The 23379-nt window shown below is 41.3% G+C and overlaps 1 protein-coding gene across 1 annotated transcript in view; it reads left to right on the top strand.

The window, feature by feature from the left end:
* Window positions 1–23379, top strand: part of LOC106578565 (cadherin-12) — a 250360-nt gene that overhangs the window by 115316 nt on the left and 111665 nt on the right. The window contains exon 3 of the mRNA XM_014157554.2: window positions 20329–20623. Within this exon, the coding sequence (XP_014013029.2) occupies window positions 20329–20623 (295 nt within the window). The remainder of the gene's footprint in view (window positions 1–20328; window positions 20624–23379) is intronic.

Genomic DNA, 23379 nt, shown 5'->3' with positions numbered 1-23379 from the left:
TGAAAATACTGCCCCCTATCCCAAACAGGTTAACCAAATACCAGTATGACTTTTCATTCAAACCAAGATTTAGTAGCAGTCGGATGTGTCTTTTGTCTTGTCCCGTGTAAATATAATTTTTTCCTTGTTTTTTTGGTATATATTTTAATATCACTTTCCATCTACGGACTGAATATACTCTCCTGCAATCCGCCTCAACCAATGTGGTACGGATCCGCAATTTTTTATACTTAAGAACCGGAACCCCCATCAAAAGCTAGCCAGCTAACTGGCTACTAGCTAGCTGTAAGTTAGCCATTGCTAGGCCCATCTGCTAGACCCATCTCCCTGCTAGCCAAAGAGGCCCATCAGCCACTCCTTGGGCTACAATACCTTGACCCCCAACGACCCATCACGACTGGACTACCGACGTAATTCTGCCCGAGGGGGTTTTCAACTGACTCCTCCGTCGAGACTTTCCCCTGAGTGCCCACCCGCTAGCCCGCTAGCTGTCTAGAGCACATCGGACTGTTAGCTTAAGAGGCCCATCGGACAAATTCTTTGGCCACTATACCTATTTTGCCAAATGGCCTGGTTTACCACACGTAGCCCTGCTGATCCGTCCTCTGAACCGGAACTCCCCAGCTAGCCAGCTAACTAGCTAGTAGTCAGCTAGCCACTGCTAGCGGTCATCAGCTACCTTTAGCCCGGACAGCTCTCGCCAGTCTGCACAGCGCGACTCAAATCAGAGAAAATCGGACTTATTTCCCCATATCTCCGAATTCCTATCGCAAGCTCTGAACCTTTTTTTTTTCTTTTTTTTTTCCTCACCTAGATCATCGCAGCTAGCTGGCTGCTATCCGAGTGGCCACTCCTGGCTAATGTCTCTGTCCCGAAGCAAGAACCAATTAGCCTGGAGCTAGCCTTGCTAGGCCCATCTGCTAGCCTGCGTCACACGGAGCCCTACCACAACACGGAGCCCTGCTGATACGTCTGCCGACGTCACAGCACGAGGGGGTCACAACAGACCTCCTCCGTCGCGACGTCCCTCAAAGGCCTTTCTGCTGGCTTGCTAGCCCCGGCTGCCTAAAGCCACTCACTGGACTCCTATGATCACTTGGCTATGCATGCCTCTCCCTAACGTCAATATGCCATGTCCATTGCTGTTTTGGTTAGTAATTATGCCTTATTTCACTGTAGAGACGCTAGCAGTGCTCAATACGCCTTAGTTAAATCAAATCAAATCAAATGTATTTTTATATAGCCCTTTGTACATCAGCTGATATCTCAAAGTGCTGTTCAGAAACCCAGCCTAAAACCCCAAACAGCAAGCAAAGCATGTGAAAGAAGCACGGTGGCTAGGAAAAACTCCCTAGGAAAAACTCCCTAGAAAGGCCAAAAACCTAGGAAGAAACCTAGAGAGGAACCAGGCTATGAGGGGTGGCCAGTCCTCTTCTGGCTGTGCAGGGTGGATATTATAACAGAACATGGTCAAGATGTTAAGATGTTAAAATGTTCATAAATGACCAGCATGGTCAAATTTAGTTCCACGTCCCACACATGTGGTGACATCACCTGGTTTAAATTATATTTCTAGAGACAATATCTCTTTCATCATCACTCTATGCACAGGCTTACCCCCACTGTATTCACATCCTACCATACCTTTGTCTGTACATTATGCCTTGAATCAATTCTACCGTGCCCAGAATTCTGCTCCTTTTACTCTCTGTTCAGAACGTACTAAACAGCCAGTTCTTTTAGCCTTTAGCCGTACCATTATCCTACTACTCCTCTGTTCCTCTGGTGATGTGGAGGTTAATCCAGGCCATGCAGTGCCTAGCTCCATTCCCATTCCCCAGGTGCTCTCATTTGTTGACATCTGTAACCGTAAAGCTTTGGTTTCATGCATGTTAACATTAGAAGTCTCCTCCCTAAGTTTGTTCTATTCACTGCCATAGCACACTCTGCCAACCCGGATGTCCTAGCCGTGTCTGAATCCTGGTTTAGGAAGACCACCAATAACATTGAAATTTCCATCCCTAACTATAACATTTTCCGACAAGATAGATCTGTCAAAGGGGGCGGAGTTGCAATCTACTGCAGGGATAGCCTGCAGAGTTCTGTCTTACTATCCAGGTCTGTGCCCAAACAATTTGAGCTTCTACTTTTAAAAATGTACCTCTCCAGAAACAAGTCTCTTAACGTTGCCGCTTGCTATAGACCACCTTCTGCCCCCAGCTGTGCCCTGGACACCATATGTGAATTGATTGCCCCCCATCTATCTTCTGAGCTCGTGCTGTTAGGTGACCTGAACTGGAACATGCTTAACACCCCGGCCAATATCACACAAATTGTCAAAGCGGTCATCAGCTAAACTTTAGCTCGGAAAGCTCTCGCCAGAAATAATCAGACACCCATTTTTCAAGCTAGCATATAATGTCACAAAAACCCAGAAGACAGCTAAATGCAGCACTAACCTTTGATGATCTTCATCAGATGACACACCTAGGACATTATGTTATACAATACATGCATGTTTTGTTCAATCAAGTTCATATTTATATCAAAAAACAGCTTTTTACATTAGCATGAGACGTTCAGAACTAGCAATTTGCTAACAATTTACTAAATTACTCACGATAAACGTTCACAAAAAGCATAACAATTATTTTAAGAATTATAGATACAGAACTCCTCTATGCACTCGATATGTCCGATTTTAAAATAGCTTTTTGGTGAAAGCACATTTTGCAATATTCTAAGTACATAGCCCAGCCATCACGGGCTAGCTATTTAGACACCCGGCAAGTTTAGCCTTCACCAAAATCAGATTTACTATTATAAAAGTTTGATTACCTTTTGTTGTCTTCGTCAGAATGCACTCCCAGGACTGCTACTTCAATAACAAATGTTGGTTTGGTCCAAAATAATCCATCGTTATATCCGAATAGCGGCGTTTTGTTTGTGCGTCCCAGACACTATCCGAAATGGTAAATCAGGGTCGTGCGCATGGCGCAATTTGTGACAAAGAAATTCTAAATATTCCATTACCGTACTTCGAAGCATGTCAACCGCTGTTTAAAATACATTTTTATGCAATTTATCTCGTAAAAAAGCGATAATATTCCGACCGGGAATCTCCTTTTCGGCAAACAGAGGAAAAATCACAAAGACGGGGGGCGGCCAGAGCACGCGCCTAAGCCCACAGTCCCTTGATCGGCCACTTGAGAAAGGCGATAATGTGTTTCAGCCTGGGGCTGGGATGACGACATTCAGGTTTTTCCCGGGCTCTGAGCGCCCATGGAAGACGTAGGAAGTGTCACGTTAGAGCAGAGATCCTTTGTAAAAGATAGAGATGGCAAAGAAGTTCAAGAAATGGTCAGACAGGCCACTTCCTGTAAAGGAATCTCTCAGGTTTTGACCTGCCATTTGAGTTCTGTTATACTCACAGACACCATTCAAACACTTTTAGAAACTTGAGTGTTTTCTATCCAAAGCCAATAATTATATGCATATTCTAGTTACTGGGCAGGAGTAGTAACCAGATTAAATCGGGTACGTTTTTTATCCAGCCGTGAAAATACTGCCCCCTAGCCATAACAGGTTAACACCCCGGCCATCCTACAATCTAAGCTTGATGCCCTCAATCTCACACAAATTATCAATGAACCTACCAGGTACAACCCCAAATCCGTAAACACGGGCACCCTCATAGATGTCATCCTAACTAACTCGCCCTCCAAATACACCTCTGCTATTTTCAATCAAGATCTCAGCGATCACTGCCTCATTGCCTGCATCCATAATGGGTCTGCGACCAAACGACCACCCCTCATCACTGTCAAATGCTCCCTAAAACACTTCTGCGAGCAGACCTTTCTAATGACCTGGCAGGGGTATCCTGGAATGACATTGACCTCATCCCGTCAGTAGATGATGCCTGGCTATTCTTTAAAAATGTCTTCCTCACCGTCTTAAATAAGCATACCCCATTCAAAAAATGTAGAACTAGGAGTAGATATAGTCCTTGGTTCACTCCAGACCTGTCTGCCCTTGACCAGCACAAAAACATCCTGTGGCGTTCTGCATTAGCATTGAATATTCCCTGTGATATGCAACTTTTTTGGGAAGTTAGGAACAAATATACACAGGCAGTTAGGAAAGCTAAGGCTAGCTTTTTCAAACAGAAATTTGCATCCTGTATTACTAACTCAAAAAAGTTCTGGGACACTGTAAAGTCCATGGAGAATAAGAGTACCTCCTCCCAGCTGCCCACTGCTCTGAGGCTAGGAAACACTGTTACCACCGATAAATGCCACTATAATTGAGAATTTCAATAAGCATTTCCCTACGGCTGGCCATGCTTTCCACCTGGCTACCCCTACCCCGGTCAACTCCCTCAGCAACCCGCCAAAGCCCCCACCATTTCTCCTTCACCCAAATCCAGATTGCTGATGTTCTGAAAGTGCTGCAAAATTTGGAACCCTACAAATCAGCCGGGCTAGACAATCTGGACCCTCTCTTTCTAAAAGTATCTGCCGAAATTGTTGCAACCCCTATTACTAGCCTGTTCAACCTCTCTTTCGTATCGTCTGAGATTCCCAAAGATTGGAAAGTTGCCGCGGTCTAGACCCAAACTGCTACAGACCTATATCTATCCTACCCTGTCTTTCTAAGGTCTTCGAAAGCCAAGTTAACAAACAGATTACCGACCATTTCGAATCCCACCGTACCTCCTCCGCTATGCAATCTGGTTTCCGAGCTTGTCATGGGTGCACCTCAGCCACGCTCAAGGTCCTAAACAACATCATAACCGCCATCGATATGAGACATTACTGTGCAGCAGTATTCATCGACCTGGCCAAGGCTTTTGACTCTGTCAATCACCACATTCTTTTTGGCAGTCTCGACAGCCTTGGTTTCTCAAATGATTGCCTCGCCTGGTTTACCAACTACTTCTCTGATAGAGTTCAGTGTGTCAAATCAGAGGGCCTGTTGTCCGGACCTCTGGCAGTCTCTATGGGGGTGCCACAGGGTTCAATTCTCAGGCCGACTCTCTTCTCTGTATACATCAATGGTGTTGCTCTTGCTGCTGGTGATTCTCTGATCCACCTCTACGCAGACAACACCATTCTGAATACTTCTGGCCCCTCTTTGGACACTGTGTTAACTAACCTCCAGACGAGCTTCAATGCCATACAACTCTCCTTCCGTGGCCTCCAACTGCTCTTAAACGCAAGTAAAACTAAATGCATGCTATTCAATCGATCACTGCCCGCACCTGCTCACCCGTCCAGCATCACTACTCTGGACGGCTCTGACTTAGAATACGTGGACAACTACAAACACCTAGGTGTCTGGTCAGACTGTAAACTCTCCTTCCAGACTCACATTAAGCAACTCCAATCCAAAATTAAATCTAGAATTGGCTTCCTATATGGCAACAAAGCATCCTTCAGTCATGCTGCCAAACATACTCTCGTAAAACTAACCATCCTACTGATCCTCGACTTCGGTGATGTCATCTATCAAAAAGCCTCAAACTGTCTACTCAACAAAATTGGATGCAGTCTATCACAGTGCCATCTGTTTTGTCACCAAAGCCCCATACACTACCCACTATTGCGACCTGTACGCTCTCGTTGGTTGGCCCTCATTTCATACTCATCGCCAAACCCACTGGCTACAGGTTATCTACAAGTCTCTGCTAGGAAAAGCCCCACCTTATCTCAGCTCACTGGTCACCATAGCAACACCCACTCGTAGCACGCGCTCCAGCAGGTATATCTCACTGGTCACCCCCAAAGCCAATTCCTCCTTTGGTCGTCTTTCCTTCCAGTTATCTGCTGCCAATGACTGGAACGAACTGCAAAAATCTTGAAGCTGGGGACTCTTATCTCCCTCACTAGCTTTAAGGACCAGCTGTCAGAGCAGCTCACAGATCACTGCACCTGTACATAGCCCATCTGTAAGTAGCCCATCCAACTACCTCATCACCATATTGTTATTTATTTCATTTATTTTGCTCCTTTGCACCCCAGTACCACTACTTGCACACTCATCTTCTGCACATCTATCACCCCAGTGTTTAATTTGCCATACTGTAATAATTTCACCACTATGGCCTATTTATTGCCTCACCCCCCTTATCCTACCTCATTTGCACACACTGTATATAGACTTTCTCTATTGTATTATTGACTGTATGTTTGTTTATTCCAGGTGTAACTCTGTGTTGTTGTTTGTCGCACTGCTTTGCTTTATTTTGTCCAGGTCGCAGTTGTAAATGAGAACTTGTTCTCAACTAGCCTACCTGGTAAAATAAAGGTGAAATAAAAATAAAACATAAAAAAAAAAAAAATGTAGAGAAGGACATTACTAAAGTGATCATTTGAATGGAGCATGCATAGGTCTTTGTTTTGTTGATTCATGTGTTAAAAAAATGCAGTAAGGCAGAGGGTTTGAGTTGGATAGTTGGATAACTTATTTTCTTACTGTATTACAAATTGACTAAAACTTCGTCTTTGCAGTGCTTATAGATGCTTTTATCCTCCAAACCTCTAGTCCGTAAGGCCCTGGTGATTATGTGGCATGTTAAAAAAGTGTACTTGCCTGCCTTCACATTAATTAATCTCTTTGTATAATTGATTACCATTGTTAGCCTAATGGAATTTATAATTAGTATCACTCAAATTTTCACTTCGAATTAATGTGGGGAATGGGCCTATTCCTTTTTAGGGTTTGCATTTAATTTTCATCTTTAATTGTGCAGTTATGAATCGATTTGCAGGGTCTGATTAAAAGTATGTCACTCCTGGGGTTTCTGTATTGAGTAAGATGGGTGGTGCTTTGAATAAACTATAATAAGATATACTTACTCATTCTAAATGAATCCATCACAATCCAGGCAGCCTCCCCTTCTGTCCATCCATTGATTTACTTAGGGTATACTATACTGAACAAAAATATAAACGCAACATGCAACAATTTCAAACATTTTACTGAGTTACAGTTCATATAAGTAAATCAGTCAATTGAAATAAATTAAATGGGCCCTAATCTATGGATTTCAGATAACTGAGAATACAGACATGCATCTGTTGGTCACAGATACCTTTAAAAAGCTGTAGGATTGGCGTGGATCATTAAAACTGTCAATATCTGGTGTGACCACCATTTTCCTCATGCAGCGCGTCACCTCTCCTTCGGATAGTGTTGATCAGAATGTTGATTGTGGCCTGTTGAATGTTGTCCCACTCCTCTTCATTGGCTGTGCGAAGTTGCTGGATATTGGCATGAACTGTAACACGCTGTCATACACGTCGATCCAGAGTATCCCAAACATGCTCAATGGGTGACATGTCTGGTGAGTATGCAGGCCATGGAAGAATGTTCATAACGTTCATGACGTTGACAACAGCAAACCACTCGCCCACACAAAGCCATAAAAGTGATCTGCGGTTGTGAGGCCGGTTGGACGTACTCACAAATTCTCTAAAACGACGTTGAAGGCGGCTTATGGTATTCTCTGGCAACAGCTCATGCCAATTGTACGCTCCCTCAAAACTTCAAACATCTGTTGCATTGTGTTGTTTGACAAAACAAAACTTCCATGGAGTTGGACTCTGTACCTCTTTATCTGTGAGGTAAAAACAAATATTTTTTGTGAGACTTAATGGGGCCACACTTGCGAACATAAGCAAGCATTTAGTTAAATGGGTTCTCACTCACAAAATGATTATCAGCCAATGAAAAGCATTGATTTACTTATCTGACCAGCACTTGTTCATGTATGGAAGTGTCCTTAACAAGTCAAATCAAATCCAATTGTATTCATCACATGCGCCGAATGCAACAGGTGTAGATCTTACTGTGAAATGCTTACTTAAAAGCCCTCAACCAACAATGCAGTTTTAAGAAAATAGAGTTAAGAAAAATATTTACTAAATAAACAAACTACTTTTAAAACCTGTTGAGGACCCCTTCCCGCTCTGATCCCACTAACGGGATTTATTGACAAGATACCATGGCGGGAAATTCAAAACTGCAAGAATCTAATAATTTCTATTTCTCAAACAATCAACTATTTTTCACCATTTGAAAGATAAACATCTCCTAAATACAACCACATTGTCCGATTTTCAAAGAGGCTTTACGGCGAAAGCATAAAGTTAGGTTATGTTAGGAGAGTACATTGAAAATAGCTGTGTGTAATGTTTTGTCAATTCAAAGACAGGCGTCACCAAAAGCAGAAAACCAGCTAAAATTATGCACTAACCTTTGACAATCTTCATCAGATGACACTCCTAGGACATTATGTTATACAATACATGCATTTTTTGTTCCATCAAGTTCATATTTATATCCAAAAACAGCATTTTACAGTGGCGGTGAAATTCAGATTTTTTTTCCCTCAAATGCTTCCGGTGGATCAGCGCTACAATTTACAAAATTACTATTCGAAAACATTGGTAAATTATAATATTGTCATTCAAAGAATTATAGATTAACATCTCGTAAATGCTACCGCATTGCCAGATTTCAAAATAACTTTACTGGGAAATCACACTTTGCAATAAACGGGGTGCTATGCTAAGAACAATAGGCTAGGATATACAGGTTAGCACCATCTTGGAACCATCTAATATCAATAATACTATTGTAAATAATCCCTTACCTTTGATTATCTTCATCAGAAGGCACTTCCAGGAATCCCAGGTCCACATCAAATGTGGTTTCTTTCGACAAAGTTCATAATTTATGTCCAAATAACTCCAAATTGTTCCATGTTGTTAGCGCGTTCAGTAGGCTCCTCAAAATGTAGGGCGGGGGGGGGGGGGGGAAGTCACGACAAAAAGTTGAAAAAAAAAATCTATTTACGTTCGTTCAAACATGTCAAACGTTGTTTAGCATCAATCTTTAGGGCCATTTTTTAAACGTGAAACATCAGTAATATTTCAACCCGACCTCTCCTGTGTCTTGAAAACTTTTTGAAAAATGTCTCGCCTCACATGAACACGCAGGTGCGCGCAATAATGAAGTGACGACATCCCAGGGACGTCAACTTCTCTTCCTTGTCATCCGGTCTCTGTTCATCATAGACGCTTCAAACCACTTTATAAAGATCGTTGACATCTTGTGGAAGCCATAGGAAGCGCACAATTAATCCTTTGTCACTGTGTGATCAATTAGCAATGACTCAAATAGTACAGCCACAAAATTCTCATTTCCTGGTTGTATTTTTCTCAGGTTTTTGCCTGCCATATCCTAGCTTCTGAGTTGGTGTAGGAGGCAGTTAAAAATGGGCACATATTTTTTTCAAAATTCTCAATAGCCCCTAGCCCCAACAGGTTTTAAGTCATAATAAAATAACAATTCAAATAAACCTACCATTAAAATTATAGACTGATAATTTCTTTGTCAATGGGCAAACGTACAAAATCAGCAGGGGATCAAATATTTTTTTCCCTCACTGTGTATACAGGGGGTACTAGTACCGAGTAAATGTGCGCAGGTAAAGGTTAGTCGAGCTGATTTGTACATGTAGATAGGGGTAGAGTGACATTGCATAGATAATAAACAGTGAGTAGCAGCAGTGTAAAAACAAAGGGGGTGGCCATTTTTGATTAATTGTTCAGCAGCGGTATGGCTTGGGGGTAGAAGTTGTTTAGGAACCTTTTGGAACTAGACTTGGCGCTACGGTACCACTTGCCGTGCGGTAGCAGAGAGAACAGTCTATGACTTCGGTGACTGGAGTCTGACAATTTTGGGGGTCTTCCTTTGACACCACCTAGTATATAGGTCCTGGATTGCAGGAAGCTTGACCCCACTGATGTACTGTAGCACCTTACAGTCAGATGCCGAGCAGTTGCCAAACCAGGTGGTGATGCAACCAGTCAGGACATTGTCAATGGTGAAGCTGTAGCACTTTTTGAGAATCTGGGGAACCATGTCAAATCTTTTCAGTCTCTCGAGGGGAAAAAGTTGTTGTTGTGCCTTCTTCACAACTTTCTGTGTGTGTTTGGACCATGATAGGTTGTTGGTGATGTGGACCCCAAGGAACTTCAAACTCTCGACCCGTTCCACTACAGCCCAGTCAAATTAAATGGGGGCCTGTTTGGCCTTCCTTTTCCTTTTAGTCCACGATCATCTCCTTTGTCTCTAACCCTCCCTATAGGCTTTTTCATCATTGTCGGTGATCAGGCCTACCACCGTTGTGTCGTCAGCCAACTTAATGATGGTGTTGGAGTTGTGCTTGGCCACGCAGTCACGGGTGAACAGGGAGTACAGAAGGAGACTAAGCACACACCCACGAGGGACCAGTGTGGCAGATGTGTTGTTTCCCACCCTTACCACCTGGGGACGGCCCATCAGAAAGTACAGGATCCAGTTGCAGAGGGAGGTGTTTAGTCCCAGGGTCCTTATCTTAGTGCTGAGCTTTGTGGGCCCTATGGTAACCTATGTGTTGAACACTGAGCTGTAGTCAATGAACAGCATTCTCACATAGGTGTTCCTTTTGTCCAGGAGGGAAAGGGCGGAGTGGAGGGCAATTGAGATTGGGTCATCTGTGGATCTGTTGGGCGGTATGCAAATTGGAGTGGGTCTAGGGTTTCCGGGATGATGGTGTTGATGTGAGCCATGACCAGCCTTTCAAAGCACTTTATGACTACCAACGTGAGTGCTATGGGGCAATAGTCATTTAGGCAGATTACCTTCCCTTTCTTGGACACAGGAACTATGGGTCCTGCTTGAAACATGAAGGTATTACAGACTCGGTCAAGGAGAGGTGCTTGACTTGGTCTAGAATAGGTGCCGGTACTCATTTTGGGTGCCGGTACTGTTCATATTTAGGTGCAGGAACTCTATAATACTTTTTAGCTAATATTTTATAAGTGGTTCTCAAGCAGTAGTAGGTGCCAGTACTCAGTTCTGGTGAGCTCTTGCCCAAGTCAAGCACATTATACTGGCTTGTAAAGTGATGTATAATTCTTATTGGAATCCAGCCAGAGTTACAATATCCAACAGTTTGAATTTTTATTCACTTGCAACCTGCATTCATAATGACTGCCAGGGTTAAGAACAGTATGAGGATACAATCTAACCCATTTAAATGGGAACAACCATTTCAGTAACAGGTGCAAAAAATCTAACTAAATGATTGGATTAGTTTAGAAAAATTAATGTTATGAATTTTTGTGTAGCATAAGATTAATCAATCAATCACTCAATGTACATGCAACAACACAGGTATTAAAAACTATTCTCCCCAAATCTACTTGCAGTAGAGCATACTGGGGAAAAATGTATTTGTTATCATAACTGGGGGTTATGGTGCAGGTAGAACCTTTTGGCTTCCATGTTAAACTTTTTCCAAAGAGGGTTCTACCTGAAACCCCAAAACAGTTATCCTATGGGGACACCAGAAGATCAATTTTTTCTAAGAGTAGAGACACTTACCTAACAGGGTTCTACCATGGTGATGGTCACAATACTTTACAGTAGCTGAATATTAGACACAACACAATCCAATCTGTGAGTTTGATGTCCTGTACAGGGGAAAAAATTATTCCATGTCAACAGGTGTACCGCTTGTAGCCAAAGAAAAACCTTCTTATAGGGTGTTAGATTGTGTCCCAAATGGCACCCAATTCTCTTCATGTATTTAATAATAGGGTGCAATTTGGAACACAGTCATGGCAATTGTAGAAAGAGGAACTGCACTGTGAAGTGGAGAAAGAACTGGGTCAAGCCAGTACATATGCCCCCAGGCTGACAGATAAAGTCAGATTTTGCAAAGGTGTTTAAAAAAAAATGTGCTTGCAGAAAACACAAACATGCTAAAACAGTGCAGTGAGAGCATTGTTTTATACTCAAGGTTGAAGTAACTTTAGATTAAGTTAACTCAACACGAAATGTGTATTTTACATGATTTAACAATTTAAGGCAGCAGGGAATTTTTACGGTGTATTTTTTTTTATTATCATAATTTACAAAAAAAAGACATATATTTAAAACACAATATACTCGCAGTGAAGCCGCTCAACAACTACATCACATTAGTTATCGAACAGACTCACATCAAGAGTGACACACAGAAGCAACCAGGGTCACAGCCCTGCTCCAGGGCACGTCGACAGATCTCCCACAAGGTCAACAACGGGGACCCGAACCAGCAATCCATCAGCCACTGGCCCAAGCTCCCAACCGCCAGGCCACCAACCCTCCAAGATCCCCCCCACAGTTCCCCAAGAGCTGCCCCTCAACCATTCGATTCCACATCCCAATCCTCAGCTCCCTCCAGTCTCTGCTGGCCACCCTCTTCGGATTTCTACGCACCATATATCTTTCAACTATGCTGTGATAATTATTACACAATTTTAATCTATCTAATTGAATTGAATCCACACATTGCGAGTTGAAGATAAATACTTTTACTAAGAGTATTAGTATATTAGTAATTGACTGACCCGATCTCTCCAGATCTCCCAACAGTACAGTCGTGGCCAAAAGTTTTGAGAATGACACAAATATTAATTTTCACAAAGTCTGCTGCCTCAGTTTGTATGATGGCAATCTGCATATACTCCAGAATGTTATGAAGAGTGATCAGATGAATTGCAATTAATTGCAAAGTCCCTCTTTGCCATGCAAATTAACTGAATCCCCCTAAAAACATTTCCACTGCATTTCAGCCCTGCCACAAAAGGACCAGCTAACATCATTTTCACAGCCAGATAAAAAACGTACCCGATTTAAACTGGTTACTACTTTTACCCAGAAACGAGAATATGCATATAATTGGATAGAATTGGATAGAAAACACTCTGAAGTTTCTAAAACTGTTTGAATGGTGTCTGTGAGTATAACAGAACTCATATGGCAGTCAAAACCCTGAGACAAATCCTAACAGGAAGTGGAAATCTGATTTGTGGAATCACTTTCAACACTTTGCCTATGAAACACACCATGAGTTAGGATTCATCTAGCACTTCCTAAGGCTTCCACTAGATGTCAACAGTCCTTACAAAGTGGTTTGAGTCTTCTCCGGTAAAAACTGACCGAACGAGAGGCCTGGAAAGTTTGTCATAGAGGGAGGGCCATTACTACTATGACGCGCATGCCCATGAGTACTCTTTCGTTCCGAAACGTTTAGTAAGACAATGCAATTGTCCGCATTGAATATTATTAAAGTTCTGATTGAAAAAGGCCCTAAAGATTTATGTTATACAACGTTTGACATGTTTGAACGAACGTAAATAAAAAAAAATTGCTCATTCATGAGGACAAGTCCTTCGTACATTATGAGTAGCCTTCGGAACGCGCTAACAAGAAGGAGCTATTGGGACATAAATTATTAACTTTTTCGAACAAAACTACATTTGTTGTGGACCTGGGATTCCTGGAAGTGCCTTCTGATGAAGATAACCAAAGGTAAGTGAATATTTACAATAGTATATTTGATTTTAGATGACTCCAAGATGGCGCTAACCTGTATCGCCTAGCCTATATTTTGGAGCATAGCACCCTCGTTTATTGCAAAGTGTGATTTCCCAGTAAAGTTATTTTTAAATCTGGCAATGCGGTTGCATTCACGAGATGTTAATCTATAATTCTTTGAATGACAATATTATATTTTACCAATGTTTTTGAATAGTAATTTAGTAAATTGTAGCGCTGATCACCGGAAGCATTTGAGGGAAAATATTTTCTGAACGTCACGCGCCGATGTAAAATGCTGTTTTTATATATAAATATGAACTTTATCGAACAAAAAATGCATGTATTGTGTAACATGATGTCCTAGGAGTGTCATCTGATGAAGATTGTCAAAGGTTAGTGCTGCATTTAGCTGTGTTTTGGGTATTTGTGACGCATGCTAGTTGCTTTGAAAATGGCAGTGTGATTATTTTTGGCAGGGTACTCTCCTAACATAATCTAATGTTTTGCTTTTGCTGTAAAGCCTTTTTGAAATCGGACAACGTGGTTCGATTCAGGAGAGGTGTATCTATAAAATGGTGTAAAATAGTCATGTTTGAGAAATTGAAGTTATAGCATTAATGAGGAATTTGTATTTCACGCAACGCGATTCCACTGGCTGTTGACTAGGGTGGGACGCAAACGTCCCACGTTTCCCAGACAGGTTAACACAGGTGTGAGTGTTGACGAGGAGAAGGCTTTAGATCACTCTGACATGCAGATTGAGTTCGAATAACAGACTGGAAGCTTCAATAGGAGGGTGGTTCTTGGAATTATTGTTCTTCGTCTGTCAAACATGGTTACCTGCAAGGAAACACGTGCCGTCATCATTGCTTTGCTCAAAAAGGGCTTCACAGGCAAGGATATTGCTCCTAGTAAGATTGCACCTAAATCAACCATTTATCGGATCATCAAGAACTTCAAGGTGAGCGGTTCAATTGTTGTGAAGAAGGCTTCAGGGCACCCAAGAATGTCCAGCAAGCGCCAGCACTATCTCCTAAAGTTGATTCAGCTGCGGGATAGGGGCACCACCAGAACAGAGCTTGCTCGGGAATGGCAGCAGGCAGGTATGAGTGCATCTGCACGCACAGTGAGGCGAAGACTTTTGGAGGATGGCCTGGTGTCAAAAAGGGCAGCAAAGAAGCTGGGACAGACTGATATTCTACAAAAGGTACAGGGATTGGACTGCTGAGGACTGGGGTAAAGTCATTTTCTCGGATGAATCCCCTTTCCGATTGTTTGGGGCATACGGACAAAAAGCTTGTCCGGAGAAGACAAGGTGAGCACTACCATCAGTCCTGTGTCATGCCAACAGTAAAGCATCCTGAGACCATTCATGTGTGGGGTTGCTTCTCAGCCAAGGGAGTGGGCTCACTCACAATTTTGCCTAAGAACACAACTATGAATAAAGAATGGTACCAACACATCCTCCGAGAGCAACTTCTCCCAACCATCCAGGAACAGTTTGGTGACGAACAATGCCTTTTCCAGCATGATGGAGCACCTTGACATAAGGCAAAAGTGATAACTAAGTGGCTCAGGGAACAAAACGTCGATATTTTGGGTCCATGGCCAGGAAACTCCCCAGACCTTAATCCCATTGAGAACTTGTGGTCAATCCTCAAGAGGCGGCTGGACAAACAAAACCCCACAAATTCTGACAAACTCCAAGCATTGATTATGCAAGAATGGGCTGCCATCAGTCAGGATGTGGCCCAGAAGTTAATTAACAGCATGCCAGGGTGGATTGCAGAGGTCTTGAAAAAGAAGGGTCAACACTGCAAATATTGACTCTTTGCATCAACTTCATGTAATTGCCAATAAAAGCCTTTGACACTTATGAAATGCTTGTAATTATACTTCAGTATTCCATAGTAACATCTGACAAAAATATCTAAAAATACTGAAGCAGAAAACTTTGTGAAAATTTATATTTGTGTCATTCTCAAAACTTTTGGCCACAATTTTAGATCAATGTTATGCATTTTCAGCCATTCCTCAACCTGAGACCAGAAACAGGCTACCTGAGGGCAATACCAAAATAAATGGCCTATTGATTCTGTATCCTCACAACAAAATCTGCAGAGCTTTGATGATTGTATGCCCCAAATGTTCAACATTTTGTTGGTGGAAAGAATTCTATATAATAATTTTAGCTGAAAAGCACGAAGGCTTGAGTCTTGCTACGTTTTATATATCAACTCATACACCCTGTACCACGGAATCGGTACATCAAAAATCTGTATGGCACAGCTGTCAACTTCCTGGTCCTCAAATGAAACTGCTATACTTTCCTATTTATGCTATTTTTATTCCTCTGCCAGTTTTGATCCTTAATATAGGGCAGACAGACCAGTTCCCTACCTCCTCCCGCTGCCACCTGCCTCCCCCATTTTTGGGGTAAGTGGTTATTATTCCAGTTCCTTAACCTGTTAGGGCTAGGGGGCAGTATTGACACGGCTGGATAAAAAACGTACCCGATTTAATCTGGTTACTACTCCTGGCCAGTAACTAGAATATGCATATAATTATTGGCTTTGGATAGAAAACAGTCCAAAGTTTTTAAAACTGTTTGAATGGTGTCTGTGAGTATAACAGAACTCAAATGGCAGTTCAAAACCTGAGAAGATTCTGTACAGGAAGTACCCTGTCTGACCATTTCTTGGCCTTCTTTGCCATCTCTATCCATTACAAAGGATCTCTGCTGTTACGTGACACGTCCTACGGCTCACATGGTCTCTCAGAAGGCGTCAAAAAGCTGAATCGTGGCTTTGCAGGCTCTGGCTGAAAAAAAGTAGCGCGTTTGGGTAGTGGCTGGTTACAGTACTGTGAGACTCAGGCTCGTGCCCGCGTCGACCGAATGCTTTGTTTTCTTTCCTCTGTTTACCTAAACGGAGATTCCCGGTCGGAATATTATCGCTTTTTTACGAGAAAAATGGCATAAAAATGGATTTTAAATAGCGGTTGACATGCTTCGAAGTACGGTAATGGAATATTTTGATTTTTTTTGTCACGAATTGCGCCATGCTCGTAACCCTGATTTACCATTTCGGATAGTGTCTTGAACGCACGAACAAAACGCCGCTATTTGGATATAACGATGGATTATTTTGGACCAAACCAACATTTGTTATTGAAGTAGCAGTCCTGGGAGTGCATTCTGACGAAGACAACAAAGGTAATCAAACTTTTGTAATAGTAAATCTGACTTTGGTCAGGGCTAAACTTGGTCGGTGTCTAAATGGCTAGCCGTGATGGCTGGGCTATCTACTGAGAATATTGCAAAATGTGCTTTCACCGAAAAGCTATTTTAAAATCGGACACCTCGATTGCACAAAGGAGTTCTGTATCTATAATTCTTAAAATAATTGTTATGTTTTTTGTGAACGTTTATCGTGAATAATTTAGTAAATTGTTAGTAAATTCCCCGGAAGTTTGCGGGGGGTATGCTAGTTCTGAACGTCACATGCTAATGTAAAAAGCTGGTTTTTGATATAAATATGAACTTGATTGAACAAAACATGCATGTATTGTATAACATAATGTCCTAGGATTGTCATCTGATGAAGATCATCAAAGGTTAGTGCTGCATTTAGCTGTCTTATGGGTTTTTGTGACATTATATGCTAGCTTGAAAAATGGGTGTCTGATTATTTCTGGCTGGGTACTCTGCTGACATAATCTAATGTTTTGCTTTCGTTGTAAAGCCTTTTTGAAATCGGACAGTGTGGTTAGATTAACGAGAGTCTTGTCTTTAAAATGGTGTAAAATAGTCATATGTTTGAGAAATTGAAGTAATAGCATTTCTAAGGTATTTGAAAATCGCGCCACGGGATTCAACTGGCTGTTGCGTAGGTGGGACGAATTCCAAATGCCTGAAGGTACCACGTTCATCAGTACAAACAATAGTACGCAAGTATAAACACCATGGGACCACGCAGTCGTCATACCGCTCAGGAAGGAGACGCGTTCTGTCTCCTAGAGATGAACGTACTTTGGTGCGAAAAGTGCAAATCAATCCCAGAACAACAGAAAGGGACCCTGTGAAGATGCTGGAGGAAACAGGTAGAAAGTATCTATATCCACAGTAAATCGAGTCCTATATCGACATAACCTGAAAGGCCGCTCAGCAAGGAAAAAGCCACTGCTCCAAAACCGCCATAAAATAGCCAGACTATGGTTTGCACATGGGAACAAACATCGTACTTTTTGGAGAAATGTCCTCTTGTCTGATGAAACAAAAATAGAACTGTTTGGCCATAATGTCCATCGTTATGTTTGGAGGAAAAAGAGTGAGGCTTGCAAGCTGAAGAACACCAATCCAACCGTGAAGCACGGGGGTGGCAGCATCATGTTGTGGGGTTGCTTTGCTGCAGGAGGAACTGGTGCACTTCACAAAATAGATGGCATCATGAGGGAGATAAAAGATGTGGATATAATGAAGCAACATCTCAAGACAGTCAGGAAGTTAAAGCTTGGTCGCAAATGGGTCTTCCAAATGGACAATGACCCCAAGCACACTTCCAAAGTTGTGGCAAAATGGCTTAAGGACAACAAAGTCAAGGTATTAGAATGGCCATCAGAAAGCCCTGACCTCAATCCCCTATAGAACATTTGTGGGCAGAACTGAAAAAGTGCGTGCGAGCAAGGAGGCCTTACAAACCTGACTCAGTTACAGCAGCTCTGTCAGGAGGAATGGGACAAAATTCACTCAACTTATTGTGGGAAGCTTGTGGAAGGCTACCCTTAAACGTTTGACCCAAGTTAAACAATTTAAAGGCAATGCTACCAAATACTAATTGAGTGTATGTAAACTTCTGATCACTGGGAATGTGATGAAAGAAATACAAGTTGAAATAAATCATTCTCTCTACTATTATTCTGACATTTCACATTCGTAAAAGAAAGTGATGATCCTAACTGACCTAAGACAGGGCATTTTTACTATGATGAAATGTCATGAATTAATTAAAACTGAGTTTAAATGTAATTGGCTAAGGTGTATGTAAACTTCTGACTTCAACTGTACATGGACACCTTTGTTTTTAAGCCTTGGATTTCTAATCCTCTAATGTTGTTATTTGATCTGATTTTAATAGCTAGCATTTCGATGGCCATGACGAATAGATATGGTGACAGCAGACACCCTTGTTTAACTTCTCTTGACAATTCAAAACTCTCTGAGAAGTAGCCGCTATGTACTATTTTACACCTGGGGTTGCTATTCATTACCTTTAACCATTTTATAAGAGAATCACCGAAATTGAAAAAATCCAGGCATTTATAAATACAATCGAGTCTTACTTTATCAAAGGCCTTTTCAAAATCCGCTATAAATATCAGGCCTGGCTTCTTAGATGTTTCATGATGTTCTTTTACTTCTAGTAGTTGTCGTATATTATCTCCAATCTATCGTCCATGTAAAAAAAACTGTCTGATCAGTCTGAGCAATACCTGGTAAAACCTTTTTAATTCTGAGTGCTATGCATTTCGCTTGTATTTTTGCATCACAACATTGAAGTGTAAGAGGCCTCGAGTTTTTAAGATAGACTGGATCTTTATATTTGCCATCTGGGTCTTGTTTTAATAATAGTGAAATCAGACCTTCCCGCTGAGTACCTGACAGACTGCCATTTCTATAGGAGTAGTTAAAACAAGCTAACAATGGAGCTTTGAGCATATAAAGGCCATATATACCTCTATACCTCTGTATGCCATCAAGCCGTGGTTTTTTTCAGACTGAAAGGATTTAATAGCCTCAAAAAGTTATTCCTCTGTCATTTTTAAGTTGTTTTAGCAAAGTACATAATAAACTCTTCTCAATTAATATGTGGCCAAACTCTTCCATGCCCACAGACCTGTTGGCATAGCAGGAAATTCAAGTCACTGGCAACCAAGAGATTATGAGTTCAAATCCCAGATGAAGTGTTAAGTGTGCTCACGATGAAGAATCTTAAAAGAATGTTACTTTTGACCAAAAGTTTCAAGTTCAACTCAACAGTCGTTAAATATAAATTTGTCAGCTTCACTTACTAACTAGGTTGAAGTAACTTTAGATTAAGTTTCCTGAAACAACAGGGTGATCAAATTAATATCCGTATTGTTGGGAGTGTCATCATATAGGTAATATGCACATCCCAAATACCTAACTTTTTCTACCAGATCTGGGCCAAACAGGTACACTACTTTGTATAGAATGAGTGTACAAATCATGAAGAACACCTGCTCTTTCCATGACATAGACTGACCAGGTGAAAGTTATGATCCCTTATTGATGTCACTTGTTAAATCCACTTCAATCAGTGTAGATGAAGGGGATGAGACAGATTAAAAAAGTATTTTTAAGCCTTGAGACAATTGAGACATGGATTGTGTATGTGTGCCATTCAGAGGGTGAATGGGCAAGACAATATGTAAGTGCCTTTGAAAGGGGTATGGTAGTAAGTGCCAGGCACACCGGTTTGTGTCAATGCTGCTGGGTTTTTCACGCTCAACAGTTTCCCGTGTGTATCAAGAATGGTCCACCACCCAAAGGACATCCAACCAACTTGACACAACTGTGGGAAGCATTGGAGTCAACATGGGCCAGCATCCCTATGGAATGCTTTCGACACCTTGTAGAGTCCATGCCCCGACAAAGTGAGGCTGGGGGCGGAACTCAATCTTTATTTCTTAATGTTTTGTGCACTCAATGTATATTGTATGTGGGGGTTTTTCTTTGTATTTTATAAGTGCAGTCAGTAAGTGCAGTGATTCCCATCGACTCACTTCATTAACTGCCTTAACATTAAACTGTTCTCCCTCAGTGGTCTCAATGAATCATTAGCAGTATGTTAGGACTGAACCTGTCCTTTTTCTCTTGTCTTGTAGCTGCACACTGACCTGGATAAGGGCGAGAGCGCAGTGAAGTACACTCTCATGGGAGAAGGGGCTGGCTCCATTTTCACCATCGATGCAACGACCGGGGATATCCATGCCTTAAGAAGCCTTGACAGGGAGGTGAAGCCTTACTACACCCTTCGTGCCCAGGCTGTTGATATCGACACAAACATGCCCATGGAGCCCGAATCACAGTTTGTGATCAAAGTCCAGGACATCAACGACAATGAGCCGAAGTTTCTGGAAGGTCCGTACACAGCTAGTGTCCCTGAGATGTCACCTGTAGGTAAGAAGAAATATCAGAAAATACTTTGTGTGGCCTATTCCCTTTTTAGTGCACTTCTTTTAACCAGAGACCTATGGGTTTACCCAGAGACCTTCTTCCACGAGAAATTACATCAGTTGGTGTTTTGTTGATGGTGTTGTAAAACACTGTCTCAGGTGCCGCTCCATAATCTCCCATAAGGGTGACTGACTGACTGACTGACTGACACACACACACACACACACACACACACACACACACACACACACACACACACACACACACACACACACACACACACACACACACACACACACACATTTTAAACCCCCTATGCTCCTTTGAGACCCCCCTTTCAAAGTCACTGAGATCCCTTCTTCTAGCCATGGTAGCCAAAAAAATGGTCAACTGGGGCATTTTTATACATTAACCTAAGGATGATGGGATGACAATTGCTTAAGTAACTTAGGAACTATACCTATGTGGATGCAATTACTTTCAATATACTTTGCCTGAGTGGTGTAAAGTACTACATAAGTAGTTTATCGGGTATATGTAATTTACTTTAGTATTTCTATTTTTGACAGCATTTACTTTTACTTCACTACATCCCTAAAGAAAATAATGTACTTTTTACTCCATACAGTGCTTTGCAAAAGTATTCACCCCCTTCGCATTTTTACTATTTTGTTTCATTACAACCTGTAATTTCAATTTATTTTTATTTAGATTTCATGTAATGGACATAGTTCAAGTAGTTCAAAATGGTGAAGTGAAATCAAAAAAATTACTTGTTTAAAAACATTCAAAACGGAAAAGTAAGTGGTGCGTGCATATGTATTCACCCCTTTACTATGAAGCCCCTAAATAAGATCTAGTTCAACCAATTACCTTCAGAAGTCACATAATTAGTTAAATAAAGTCCACCTGTGTACAATCTAAGTGTCACATGATCTCAGTATATATACACCTGTTCTGAAAGGCCCCAGAGTCTGCAACACCACTAACCAAGGGACAACACCAAGCAAGTGGCACTATGAAGACCAAGGAGGTCTCCAAACAGGTCAGGGACAAAGTTGTGGAGAAGTACAGGTCAGGTCTGGGTTATAAAAAAATATCACAAACTTTGAACATCACATGGAGCACCATTAAATCCATTATTAAAAATTTGAAAGAATATGGCATCACAACAAACCTGCCAAGACAGGGCCGCCCACCAAAACTCACAGACCAGGCAAGGATGGCAATAATCAGAGAGGCAACAAAGAGACCAAAGATAACCCTGAAGGAGCTGCAAAGCTCCACAGCGGAGATTGGAGTATCTGTCCAAAGGACCACTAAGTCGTACACTCCACAGAGCTGGGCTTTACGAAAGAGTGGCCAGAAGAAAGCCATTGCAACCTGTTGGGGCTAAGGGGCAGTATTGAGAATTTTGAAAAAAATATGTGCCCATTTTTAACTGCCACCTACACCAACTCAGAAGCTAGGATATGCATATTATTACCAGATTTGGATAGAAAACACTCTGAAATTTCTAAAACTGTTTGAATGGTGTCTGTAAGTATAACAAAACTCATATGGCAGGCAAAAACCTGAGAAAAAAATAATAATTTTGTGGCTGTACAATTTTTTTTTGAGTCATTGTTAATAGATAACACAGTGAGAAAGGATTCATTTCGCACTTCCTACGGCTTCCACTAGATGTCAACGATCTTTATAAAGTTGTTTGAAGCGTCTATGATGAACAGAGACCGGATGACAAGGAAGAGAAGTTGACCTCCCTGGGATGTCGTCACTTCATTATTGGCTGCACCTGCGCAATCATGTGATGCGATACATTTTTCAAATACGTTTTTCAAGACACAGGAGAGGTCGGGTTGAAACATTACTGATGTTTCACGTTAAAAATGGCTCTAAAGATTGATGCTAAACAACGTTTGACATGTTTGAACGAACGTAAATAGATTATTTTTTTTACTTTTCGCCGTGACTTCCCCCCCCCCGCGCTACTTTTTAGTAGCCTACCGAAGCGCTAACAACTTGGAGTTATTTCGACATCAATTATGAACTTTGTCAAAAGAAACCACATTTGTTCTGGACCTGGGATTCCTGGAAGTGCCAATGGATGAAGATAATCAAAGGTAAGGGATTATTGACAATAGTATTATTGATATTACATGGTTACAAGATGATGCTAACCTATATAGCCTAGCCTATTGTTCTTAGCACAGCACCCGGTTTATTGCAACTTGTGATTTCCCAGTAAAGTTATTTTGAAATCTGTCAATACAGTAGCATTTACGAAATGTTAAACTATAAATCTTTGAATGACAATATTATAATTTACCAATGTTTTCGAATAGTAATTTTGTAAATTGTAACGTTGTTCACCGGAAGCATTTCAGAGAAGAAAAAAATCTGAATTTCACCGCTACTGTAAAATGCTGTTTTTGGATATAAATATGAACTTGATGGAACAAAAAATGCATGTATTGTATAACATAATGTCCTAGGAGTGTCATCTGATGGAGATTGTCAAAGGTTAGTGCATAATTTTAGCTGGTTTCTGCTTTTGGTGACGCCTGACCTTGAATTGAAAATGGATGTTTGTACTTTTGTGGCTATGTACTGTCCTAACATAATCTAACTTTATGCTTTTGCCGTAAAGCCTCTTTGAAAATCGAACAATGTGGTTAGATTAAGGAGATGTTTATCTTTTAAATTGTGTAAAATAGCTGATTGTTTGAGAAATTGAAATTATTAGATTTTTGATGTTT

This window comes from Salmo salar, chromosome ssa19, assembly GCF_905237065.1.
Source record: "Salmo salar chromosome ssa19, Ssal_v3.1, whole genome shotgun sequence".
Taxonomy (NCBI): domain Eukaryota; kingdom Metazoa; phylum Chordata; class Actinopteri; order Salmoniformes; family Salmonidae; genus Salmo; species Salmo salar.
The sequence above is the reverse complement of the archived record's forward strand: the minus strand, read 5'-3'. Positions and strand labels throughout refer to the sequence as shown.